Source organism: Centroberyx gerrardi, chromosome 20, assembly GCF_048128805.1.
Source record: "Centroberyx gerrardi isolate f3 chromosome 20, fCenGer3.hap1.cur.20231027, whole genome shotgun sequence".
In the NCBI taxonomy this organism is placed as follows: Eukaryota; Metazoa; Chordata; class Actinopteri; order Beryciformes; family Berycidae; genus Centroberyx; species Centroberyx gerrardi.
Window position 1 is genome coordinate 25,715,280 of NC_136016.1, and position 13,017 is coordinate 25,728,296.

General features: G+C 41.8%; 1 protein-coding gene across 1 annotated transcript in view; it reads left to right on the top strand.

Annotated features, from left to right (window-relative positions):
• The first annotated feature begins 1,197 nt into the window (after nucleotides 1-1,197).
• The window catches only part of LOC139920122 (nucleolar complex protein 3 homolog), an 18,893-nt gene continuing 7,073 nt past the window's right edge, over nucleotides 1,198-13,017 (top strand). The window contains exons 1-5 of the mRNA XM_078290836.1: nucleotides 1,198-1,231; nucleotides 7,761-7,940; nucleotides 9,706-9,895; nucleotides 12,352-12,543; nucleotides 12,727-12,954. Coding sequence (XP_078146962.1) covers nucleotides 1,227-1,231; nucleotides 7,761-7,940; nucleotides 9,706-9,895; nucleotides 12,352-12,543; nucleotides 12,727-12,954 — 795 coding nt within the window. The 5' untranslated portion in view covers nucleotides 1,198-1,226. The remainder of the gene's footprint in view (nucleotides 1,232-7,760; nucleotides 7,941-9,705; nucleotides 9,896-12,351; nucleotides 12,544-12,726; nucleotides 12,955-13,017) is intronic.

Sequence of the window (13,017 nt, forward strand, 5' to 3'; positions counted from 1 at the left end):
AAGCAATGATAAGCACCGCTGTATAGGTCATGCACATTTCCACATATGAACTAAAAGCTTACGTTGCATTTATCAAACCTTCAGAAGCATCTGTTTTCAATAGTAGTCACATGCGTATGTTGATGAATCCCAGCCTCAAGGGACCTTAATTATTATGAATTAACATAATTGCACCATATCAGAAATGCCATATAACATAAAGGAGAACACCCACATTCATAATCTTCTAGACTGAAATGACATCGAAGAAAGTGAAAAAGAAGAAATTCTAATTTAACAGAAGAATAAAAAGACATTGATCAGTCTTTCATAGTTTAAAATATTGCATTCTTTATGACTTTCTCTATGTAATGATTTGAGACGAACTGAGGAACACGTTCAAAGCAGCCCATTTACTGTCCAGGACAGTGGAATGAGCGCTGCGTCCATGCACTTCATAAAAGCGCAAGGAGCTAGAGCCAGGCCAAAGGGGAGGACTGCATACTAGAGGTGTTTTCTGTCGGCCTGTGAATGTAGATATGAAAATACACGTTGCAGAAGTCCACTGTGGTGTCGCGTCCATTATGGACAGAGGATGTGACAGGCGGAGCATCCAAAACGGCAGGTTTTCAAGAAACGGTTGAACCCCTTGAGGCTTAGGATAGGTCGGGAGACCCCGTCCTTCTTGGGCACCAGGAAATAAGTTGAATAAAACCTCTGTCTGGCTGCCGCCTGCAAGGGCGGGGGTGTTACTGCCCCCTTTCCCAAAAGAGCCAAGACCCCTGAGGAAAGGGCCTGGGAGCCTGCCTCGTCTTTTAGCAAGATGGGAACAATATCCCCAGAATGGTGGGGTTTGGTCCTGAACTGTAGCCTGTACCCTGACTCCAGGGTGCTGAGCACCCATGGGCACCATGTACACTGGCACCAGTGACAGAGATGCTGAGCTGTAAAATAAAGGCAAAATAGAGGCAAAAAATAAACAGGGGTGGGCTGGACTTTAACACTCTGTAGGAGGAGACCGTGAACGCATCATAAGACTTTTCTGTAACAGATCAGTTTCAGTTTCGTTTCGTTTCGTCTGTCTGTTGGCTGCACGGAGACTCTATTCCGTATTTACTGAGTGTCATAGTGACTGTGCTGTTGGACTTCACTGTTGCTCTTGCTTCTCTTCGCTGTGCATCAGTATCTGAGAACGAGTTTCTATTTTCCAACTAACAGGTCGGATCCTGAACGACGAATAATTCAAAATGAGGTAAGTTTTCTTGTTTGACGGCTGATAGGAAAACAAACTACAGCAATCCTATGATACATTTTAGAAGGATTCAATACAAATATCCTAGCAAAAGTAAAATATTCCTATCAGCCCCTCTTATACGAATATTATATGATTGTATTATTATAGTGATACCATAGGAATAGCATTATATAGTGTAGTGACTATAAATAAATAAATAAATAAATATATATAAATAAACACACTATGTGTTACTATAGGAATATTATAGAGGTTTTTGGGAGGGACAGTGTTGGCTTCCACCTGCTTAGAAAATAGGAAAGGAAACTTTATATAACATAAAGTATAGGCTAGATCTTTTCAAAATGATTTACAGGTTATGTGTGTGTGTGTGTGTGTGTGTGTGTGTGTGCGTGTGTGTGTGTGTTTGTGCACGCGCATCTGGAATACATTACTGCCTTTAAATTAAATTAAAAAAAAAAAAAAACAATTGAACAATTAAAACAATTTAAAAATCTGTTTTTTCAGCCTGTTGCTCTGTAGCTGTGGTCAGAGAGGAACCAGCATCATATCAGAGCTGGATCATATCTGATGTTTAATAAAAGGACAATATCATCAAACTGATATGCTGATCTATCATCAAACTGATATATTGAGTGATTTTAAAGATATTTCATTATCTACAGATCTGCTCTCTCTTTCTCTCTAAGCTCCTCCCAGTGACTCTCTCTCTTCCATGTGTTTTGTTTTGTCTTTGTTTGTTTCTCTCCTTTTCTTTTTCCCCCTCCCTCACTCTCCTCTCTCTCTTCCAGCCTTTTCTCTCCCCTCCCTGCCACTCTTTCCCCTACTCTCTCTCACTCTCTCCTTCCCCATCCTCCATCCTATTCTCTCTTTCCCTACCTCACTCTTTTCAATTACATTTTTCAATCTAACGAGCTTTATTGGAATGAATGTTGAAAACAATATTGCCGAAACAATGAAGTATATGAAACAATCAATGTAAATCAAATGAGTAAGTTAATCAACACTTAAACAGAACCTTAAATACATCCTAAATCCTTCTATCAGTTTATGTGTTTTTGTCAGTAACTGGACAGTGGTCTCTCTCTCTCTCTCTCTCTCTCTCTCTGTCTCTCTCTCTCTCTCTCTCTCTCTCTCTCTCTCTGAGTGCTGATGAGGGTTTATGTTTAGGGAAGGATGAAGGGGGACAGCAGCCATATTGAAATGAATCCCCAGTTAACAGTAATGTTATGGATCATATAGGAACAGAGTCATTCATTCAGTGACCATCTCCCCAATTACATTTCAACAGATCACATCATACTGTGTGTGTGTGTGTGTGTGTGTGTGTGTGTGTGTGTGTGTGTGTGTGTGTCTCAGTCACTCACTGTCCCTCAGGTTGTGGCATGTTGATACATATTGGGCAGCAAGATATGCCCTGTCTCCTTCTCCTAGGAGTATTTTTAATTTTGAGAGGTCATTAAACTCTTTGAAATCTGAAATTACAGAGTTGAACTTGTTAAAGTAAACGTTCCTTATTTCATCGAATGTTTTACATTGTAGGAGGAAGTGCATCTCTGTCTCAGCCTCACCCAGCCTCACCTCAACCTCACCTCTTTCTCTCTCTCTCCCTCTCTCTCTCTCTGTCTCTCTCTCTCCCTCTCTCTCTCTCTGTCTCTCTCTCTCTCTCTCTCTCTCTCTCTCTCGCCACGGGGCGATAGCCACGAACAGACACAGAGTGCACCTGGATCCTGATCATGAGGAAGTGTGTCTCTTTTGTTCACAGTGTGAAACTCTAACACATTTATTTGTCTTATGTAGCTGAGATCCTTTGTCTGTATACCTTTGGTAGTGCATAATAAAGGGTTTTTAAAATTCAATTATCTCTCTCTCTCTCTCTCTCTGTCTCTCTCTCTCTCTCTCTCTCTGTCTCTCTCTCTCTCTCTGTCTCTCTCTCTCTCTCTCTCTCTCTCTCTCTCTCTCTCTCACCACGGGGCGATAGCCACGAACAGACACAGAGTGCACCTGGATCCTGATGTAGCGTGTAGAGTCGAAATTATCAAATCTAGAATTTAGTAAAGGTATGAAAATATGAAACTTGGATAAAGATATCAATTTACACTCGTAAGGGGCACCACCTTCGTAGATGAAGGACCTTTACTTATACTAATCAGTCATCAGTCTAAAGATCGTGAAATCTTTTCAATACAGGGATTACTTTACTCTGCAAGTAAGGAAACACATAACAACTTCTCCGTAATAAATGGGAATATTTATTTAACTATACAAGCATAACAAATTCAATGAGATAAGCAATATAAGGCATGATCACCAGAATGAAGCACGGAAACTATAGACTAAAAATAGACATGAAATGCAATGAAACAAAATAAGAATGAAAGGGAAATGATAATGAAATGTGGGAATAAGAATTGGCAGCAGTAAATGGAGGTATGTATGGATCAATTAACCAGAGAAACGAGGCGGAAAGCTACGGGGCAACTAGACTATAAAAGCCTTTAAACTTTTCCTGATCTATTTAAGTAATTTGAATCTAAACTTTTGCATCAACTCTCAGCAGTAAAGACGTGGATAATCAGAGCCTACTTTGTTCAGTTGGGAAGTCCTGCCAGTCGGGTTGTCTGGTCCCGCTGAGCTCGGAGAGACGGGCTCGGCGTGGCCGGTTACCTGGCAACGGCAGACGCTGGAACAGCTGGTCTCTGACGTGTTATCGTCACGAGGCAAGCAGCGCTACCGGCTTTTCACAGCTGTAGACAACAGGCCTCTCTGGATGTGGAAACACGGCGATGCTGCACCAGGGTTTGACTGCTGGTCTTGGAAGAGCTGAAGTCTCTAGCTCTGCTAACGGTTATAAAACTAAATGATCTCGTTCCTAAATAGCTTCGAAAATGATCTTCGCTTGGCCGAGCGTTGATAACTTCTTAACTATTAGACACGAGGTTCAAACTTCTTGTAAGAGATTCTTAAGTTCATCTGGAGAAGACATCTCTCACTCCAGGTTCAAACTCTAAGTTTCAGCTAAGGTTGAATTGTAGCTAAATTGTTGGTCTTGGCTTCAGCAGGTTTCTTGGCGAGGGCGAAATGTTGAACTGTCTGAAAACCCAGATAAGAACATTTTATATCTCTTTGAATTCTCAGGCGTGGTTTGCCATGCAAATCACGCTTCGCACTCTTTTTCTGTTTACTAATTAATTTCTTTGTTTGAGAAGATTTCACCCCGAACCGAGAGGGAGGGGGGAAAGGAATGCAAGAGGAATCATTCCTCTAGTCTATTTTATTTTGGGATCTATTACTAAGTGATCTTAATAAAGATTCCTTTTAAAACAATATGTCGGTATTTTACATCTCCACCAATTACTGTTGTCAATTGATCGAAATAATAAAAACCTGTGAACTTACATTCAAACTTATATAGCTAGCACATCAATATAAGGTCATCAAATAAACCTTCCTGGTACAATCTGTGGCTATAAAGTCTTCACCAAGTTAACTCATATATGTAACTTGTGTCTCTAACTGCGTGATCAATATGAGAAAAACAATTTAATCATTTAAGACATTTGGACGCACTGACATTTTATACTGACATGTCGTTGCTATAAATGACCACAAGGTGGCAGTGTAGGACCATGGAAATAGGAGAGTGTCTCTGGATGAATATCTGATACACTTCAATCATTTAACATATCATGGTCTATGCATGTAGCTTTAGCTATTGAACATCTTTAACATATATATGGGCCTATAGTTAACACATCTAGTATACTTCAAACTACCAAATAGTTTCATTAAAGACATTGGGAAAATATAGTTGAAGGTAGGTTTTAAAGGAATGTGAAAAGGGAAGAGATTTATGACTGTCCTGATTTAGAGAGGGGGTAGTGATGAGACTCTGGAAAGTGTCAACAGCAGTCATTGGTTCCTTCGTATTGACACGGTGTGTATTCCCGTTCTCACCCAATGGTGACTGTCCCTTCTGATTAACCAGGACAGTCTGGTACTCCAAATGAAGAAAGGAGGGTGATTCCCTATATTCAGATGTGTGAGAAGTATGGATGTGTGATTGTATAGTTCATTAGTATTCCTGAGCTCTTGAGTCCTTCTCCTCCTGATGGCTGAAAGATAAAGGTCGTTAATTGTGGAATGTGTGAGTTTCAAAGCTCTTCGCCGGGTTGGTATCCTGACGTTAATTTCCTGAGCTGTCCGGTGGAGTAACTCTGGCTGGCATAGACTCAACTCCTTGAGCCATGGACTGTGTCAGTTCGACACCTTTATGGCCACTTGTTGTGATAGGCCATTTGGTGTTGATTCAAGAAAGCAACAGAAAGGTTGTGGGCTTTCTGCAAATGTCTCCCTGGTATCGCTACACTGATCACGAGGAAGTGTGTCTCTTTTGTTCACAGTGTGAAACTCTAACACATTTATTTGTCCAGTGTCCCAGGTTGGTGGGTGTGTTTGAGTTGTTAAGGGGTTGGTTTTTGGGCTTGGGGGAGTTTTTTTCGTTTCAGTTGTTTGTCTATGGTCCCAAATACCTTGCCAGGAAAAAAGGTACGCACACACTAATAAACTTTATATCAGCTACAGCCAAGTTATCCATCTGGCTGAGCCGTAAGAACCGGGCCCGGGAGGTGGGCTGTGTGGACCCTGTGCAGGTTCTTACAGGACTGTTGAAGGCTCGGCTCAGGGTGGAGCATGCCTGCTACAACATGGTGGACAATCTGGAGGCTTTCTGCCTTCAATGGGCAGTAGGGGGAGTATTGTGCTCAGTGGGGGACGATGAAGACCGGGGCTGCGGTCGAATAGTCTTTTTTGCTTAGGAAGGTTCCTAACTGAGTGAAATGACCCGGAAGTACCTAAGTGGCAGCATGATAAGAGCTGTTCGAATTCTCTACATGCTAAGGAAAGGTGCTTCAATGCTTCCTTACTTAGCTCCTTTAGCATAGGATACACTGGACCATCCTTTACAAAAGGAAAGGAGATAATGCCGTCCCACAATTCCTCGCGGCAGCAACGACGCACCGTTCGACCGTTCACGAAAACAAACGATCATGACCGACAAGGGCCGCAGATCATCAAGCAAGTTACCGTTGCTTATTAAGCATTTTCCATCTTATGCCATAACTTGCTAATATGCTTATATGTTTTGAACTTTCAACAATATGTTAAACCCATAGAGGCGAACTATGAACATTACGCTGCTGTTGTAAAATGACCAAAGTGAAGTTAACGTTGTAGTTAACCTATGCTCAGTTTGCATTAGTTATTTCTTCATTCTGAGCGTTGTTGTATTGCCAGCCTTTAGGAATATCATTAATTAATTTGACTTCAGTCACAGATGCTGAAACCCTTGCCTTAATAAAGGCCTGAATCAGCCATAACAACTTCAAAGCACAATCAAGTCAACATTTCAAGGTGTTTACTGAGTTGTGTGGTGGTTCTTAAGATATTATATGCATAGGCTTATAATCAGATCATAATCAGCATATTAACCATAACACAGAAGTCTGTCTTTCAAGAAAAAGGGATATGAGACGTCTTTAGCCAGATGATGTTTTTAATTCAACATGTTTGAAACTTAAGAATGATGATATGTACAGTAGTAGATTTGTAGGCCTAACATGTTATGCCTATCTTGCATGAATTTAACAATAATTTTCATACAATCATACTAATTGGGATTCATGTCGATAAATATGAGCGGACAGGAGGCTGAGCGTGAGCAACCATTCTCAATGTGACAACCATTTCCTTTCACTTTTGTGACTGGTAGCCTATATTCCTTTTTTATTTCAATTCCAACCTTGGTGATGAAGCAATATTTTTCACCAGGTTGTCCACGTTTATATAGCCTGCATGAAACACGGTAAGAACGCACAGGGCGAAGTATCTAAGATGCTTTTAGTAGTCCATCTCCGGAACATTGTAGTTTCACACGGCAGACTCACGTCATTAACATCCGCCGTCGCATAATTACGCAGCCGAGTGTAAGTGCAGTCGGATTCTCTTAGCACCACGTTGTCTTTTCCTAAGTCCTTATGAATTCTCCTTCACATCTTTCCTTGACCTCGTTGGAAAACGTCATGAGGTCAAGGTAATAAAAATAAAGTGGTTAGGAACAGGAGTTAGGACGTATTTTTTTGACTATTCGACCGCAGCCCTAGCCTGGTTCCAGACTCCTGAATCGTGACCCGCCCACTCTTCAGATTTGCTCGAGAGATTCAGGGTCCAGGTCCATTCCAGAAAGCAGGTTCAACATCTCTGAGTCTAACCCTGAACTCTGAGTTGATTAACCCCGAGATAGGAAACTTCAAGTTTCCGGTTCCAGAACAGCTGATCTGAGTTAGTTCAATCGACTCTGAGTATGTTCACCCTGAGTTAAGCGCGTGCGTGACGACAATAAAAAGCCATCATCAATGGAGCTCCGATACTATGATTCACCATGGCAACAGGTAAATAAGCTCTTCTCTCTCTCTCTCCCTCCCTGTCTCTCTCTCTTTCTCTCTCTCTGTCTCTGTCTCTCTCCCAGTGATGCTGGCAGGACTCTGCTCTCCAGGCTGCTGCGGTTGGAGAGTCGGTTTACCTGGGATCTGAAGAAGAAAGACTTGGATCTGGAAGGTCTCAGCACACGACTGCAGGAACAAATAGATCTGGGTGTCGGACAGCAGAGTGCCATCGCTAACTCCTACAGCTTCCTGGCTTATGTCAGGTACAGTATTTTTCAGATAGATTTGCTTTTTAGGCTATGATGTAGAGGTCGGAGCTCAGCGAGTAAGATAAATTGGTATAGTAGTTAGGAGAAAGAGGTATGTTATTGTACAGAGAATGCTTGCTAAGTTAATTAATGAAGCGAAGCCTGCAGCCAGAAAACTTTCAGGTGTGACAGGAAAGGTAAAGGAGGTGGAGTCTGGATATACATAAAGAACTGTTTCTCTGTATGTAAACGTGCCTCTTCCTCAGTACCTGAAGGATATAACTACATATGTTGTATTGGACCTCTGTCTTGGAGGTGACTCCCACCTGACCATCATGGCCATTTATCGTCCTCCCTCAGCTAACAGTGAGGCATTGGAGGCCATTAGTAAACTGTGGTCAACCTACGCCTCCAATGATGTACTTATCATGGGTGATCTTAATCTTGACTGGCTCTCTAACAACTTTTGTAAGAATTAATTAAATATCTCTCAGCTGATCTCTAAACCAAGGCCTAATTTAAAGAATTTGTCAAATTCCACATTGATAGATATTATTCTGACAAATACTCAGCCACTGGGGTTCTGTCCCAGGACATCAGTGATCACTGTCCAATAGTATGTATCAGAGCATCTATACCTCTCATCTATAGAAAGAACTTGCTCAATTCCTGACCCTGACATAGCTCTTAATACATTTTCTCACATATTCACTCACATTGCAGATAGACATGCTCCATATAGGACAAACAGAACAAACCCCTGGTTCTCTCCTCAGCTATCAGAAGCCATTTGTTGAGACAAAGCATGGTCCATTGCTAGATCCTCAGGTCCTCAGGCTGATTGGCAGACCTGCAGGCAGCACAGGAACCAGTGTGTTAAAATCTGACTACTACCTGTCCTCTCTGTCAAACTGTAATGGAAACGCAGCCTCCTTCTGGAAAACTGTAAAATCACAAAAAAACAACCTCTCAACTTTGTTACCGCCGCAGATTATCTGTGAAACCGGTCCTATCACAAACAAACTTGTCTGAAGATGTTAATCATCATTTTATCTCCTCTGGCCACTTATTTGACAGATTGCCTGCTGATGCAATCCCAATTAATTCCTCCTCTGAACCAGCAGGGGGAGTTTTACCTGCTCTTTCTCTTTCTATGAGCAGCAAATTCTCTTTTAGGCCTGTCACTTATTCCCACATACCGAAACGGAGGCTGCCGGGTAAAAGAGCCGTCATCACTAGAGCAAAACACTCTAACCAAACACATCCTAATAACCCTGGATGTATCTCCTATATATACGACCTTATCCTACTGCATCAGTACAAACATTCTGTAACACACAGTAGATTACAAATGTAAATATTGTAGGTGTGAGGGTGAATTGGATTGGATTGTCCATGTATGTTCACTGAATGCTGAGTTTGTAACGTGTGATTGTGCTTGTTTGTTATTTTTGTAAATGTCTTGCTACTGTTCTCAGGTGTCTCTTGAAAAAACCATCTTGATCTCAATGGGACGGAAGTTACATGCCGTTTTATGAGAAGCCACGCCCACCGCCACGCCCCCTTTTGGCCAATCAGTGTGAAAAGTTAACCAGTTCTTCTTTGCCCCATGACCAAACTTTCCACAAAGTTTCATGCAAATCCGTTCATAACTTTTGGAGTTATCCTGCTAACAGGCAGACAGACAACAAAGAAAATATAGTATATAAATAGGAATAGAGCAAATGGGGGGTATTTAAACATTTCACAACCAACATCTGCCGTTCTCATCTGTCCTCAGGTATCTTCAGGGTAGACCAGAGGAGGCGGCATCTCTTCTCAGCCAATCAGAAGAGAAGACCAGAGAGTGTTTTGGTGAGGAGAGTGAGCGGCGGCTCATCGTGACGTACGGAGACCTGGCCTGGCTGAGCTACCACAGTGGAGACTTCACACAATCAGACACATACTGCCGCAGGGTGGAGGACATACTGGTAAACAAACACACACACACACACACACACACACACTGTTGTTAGATTTTCAAAATCAAACAAGGAAATATTAGTTACAAGTGTATCCCCTTCAGTTTATGGCTTGGTGGCCTTTTCTTAGACCCCCAAATCCACTGGCCTTCAGTGTTAGGAAAATAATGGTTAAAGCCCATTTACTTCTGTGTATGTCTAGTTTACATTTCCCCCAATCATTTTGCAATGCATGCTGTATGTAATTCATTGTTAAATATTTACAAATTTTCGTCATTTTTTAGATCCAAACTTTACAGTTGTCAAACCAAGCTTGGAATTAAATGTTGTCCCAGCTAACAAAGACACCCTAATTAAAAAGACATGGATGTGACAGTGAGAGTGTATAAGGTGATATGTTTTTGAGGGATTTCCTGGAGGAGACTTCCATTCCTTCCTGTGGGTGTCAGGGGATTGACAGGAAGCAGAGCGGAACGTAAAGGACTGCTGAGATGAAAACACTCAACTCGGTACAATGAAGTGAGGAGAAAGCAGAGAGTTAGAACAAACCAAATGAAGGCTTCCTGTTTATTGTGATGGATTCTCTTTGAGGGCCAAACAAAACAATTTCTGATTTGCTGTCATTGAGTTGGAGGAAATTTTGAGACTTCCAGCACTGAATATTGGAAAGGCAATAATTAAGGATATTGAGGCTGGTGGAATCACTAGGATTTATGGGAATATATAACTGCGTATCATCTGCATAACAGTGAAAATGTATATTATATTTGCAGATGATATCGCCAAGAGGAAGCATATGATAGAGAAAGGTAATGGGCCCAGGATTGATCCTTGAGGGACACCATACTTAAGAGGAACAGAAAAAGAAATGCTATTTCCTATCTCAACAGAGAAAGTTCTATCTGCAAGATAAGAACTGAAAAAACTGAGGGCTGAGTCAGTAAGCCCCACCAAAATAAGTGCAGGTCTAGCCATCCTGTTTAAGTCAGGACTGGGGATCAAGGTAGAGGCTACTGTGGCGGTGGAGTGCCGGGTCCTTTTGGAACAGACAGAGATCCAGGGGTTTAAATTTTTGTTTATAAATGTTTATGCGCCTAACCAGGACCAAGACAGAATGGGGCTTTTTCAGCGTTTGGGACAGGCCCTACAACAGTATGATAGGGATAATCCTGTCGTAACGGGAGGGGATTGGAACTGCACTCTAGATTTCACTATATATCCTTCCTCACAGAAAGTCTCTGTTAATGGCATTTTGTCAGAGCAGACTATTTTAAATACAGGTGCTCCCCAAGGGTGCGTCTTGCCACCAATACTATTCTCAATGATATGGCTCTTATTGGGTTACTGCAGGAGGGTAATATTGAGAGGGAAATGTTATATTTTAATCATTTATTTATTAATGGTGACCTGTTCAACTGGTGCTCAGACAGTGCACTGGTCAACAATACTAATAAAACCAAGCAGCTGGTTATCAGCTGCAACAGTAGCCTGCTCCACCCCAGCCAACCGGTTAAAATGAACGTCCAGTTGGTAGAAGTGTAAAGAAAAGAACTTTAAATATTTATTTATTTTCCTGGATAACACTCTAAGCTTTACAGCTAACACAGAATACATTTTTAAAAAGGCAAAAGTCTGTATCTTTTGAGAAATTTAAATAGTTTTGTTGGAACAGCAGGAACATTCTAGAGTTGGTCTATAGAAGTCTCACTGAAAGTGTTTTGACTTATAATATCTCAACTTGATATGGCAACCTTGGGGTTAAGAACAGGAGCAAACTGGCAAGGATCGTAAGCATGGCCAGTGACATTATAGGGCAGCCACAGACACAATTGACTGAGATATGTGGTCTGAAACAGGGATAAAGCTAAGCAAATTCTGGCCGATGCCTCACATCCTCTTTTTAATGAGTTAGAATAACTTCCCTCTGGGAGGCGCTATAGGACGCCCAGAGCCCCAAAAAACATGTTCAAGAAGTCCTTTATTCCACATGCCGTTGCTCTGATGAATTCTTAGTATATTGCTTTATTAGTTTCTACCATGGCACTTTGATTTGATGAATTTCATGTAGGCCTACTGGTTACTTATTTGAAGCTCTGTATCTGTTTGTGTTGTCTAGGTGTTGGTCCGTTTGGAGACTGTGCTGTCTGATGCTGTATTGTCTGTATTGTGCTTTTGTGGTTCATGTGTATTTTATGTATTTTTTACTACAACCATGATGAAGCCAAAGGCAAATTTCCACAAAAATTGACAATAAAGGACAATAAAGTGTCCATCTATCTATCTATCTATCTATCTATCTATCTATCTAGAAATGGGAAGGAGCCTCAGGGGAGACTTTGCAGCAGGTTTAAGTGTGTGGTTCAAACGGAAGGTCTTTCTGTGGAATAGTGTACGCTTTTAAATGGTGATAATAAAGACCATTTGGAATCTCTCTTTCTCTCTCCCTCCTCCGTCTCTCTCTCCAGGTGAAGTACCCTACCGGTTCTCCTACTGTTCTCCACCCAGAGGTGTATGGAGAGAAGGCCTGGACCTTCCTCAAGTTTTCGGTGCACTACTACCCCAAAGCCATCATCTGCTTCCTCAAAGCCTTGGAGCTGCAGCCTGACGACAGCGAGTGGAACGCCGGCTACGCTATCACCCTCTGCCGCAAGGAATTGGTACATTCAGTTAATTGATGAATAAGTCATTTGATCAATCAGTCAGTCAATCAGTTGGTCAGATGTAATGCTTAGGATTTGGTCAATTTGAATAACAAAAGATTTTCTCTGACATGGAAGTTGAAGTGTAGATGTGTAGTCCAGGGATTCTCCACAGCAAGCTGACAGGAGTCTGATTTCCAGATTGATCCAGAAACATTTCTTGAAGCTGAGGAATCTCCAGCCGTCAAGCAGCTTCGCCGAGCCTTGGAGATCGACCCTGATGACGCCGTTCTGCTGGCGCTGCTGGCTCTGAAGCTCTCCTCCTATGAGAAACACCAAGAAGCTGAATCTCTGATGGAGAGAGTGCTGGAGATCGGTCCTGACAGCCCTCATGTCACCCGCTACGTAGCCAAATACCTCCGCCAACAGGTAGCATTGAACTGTCTGTCTGACTCTGTATTTATTAAAATAGTTTGGTATTTTGAACCCTGG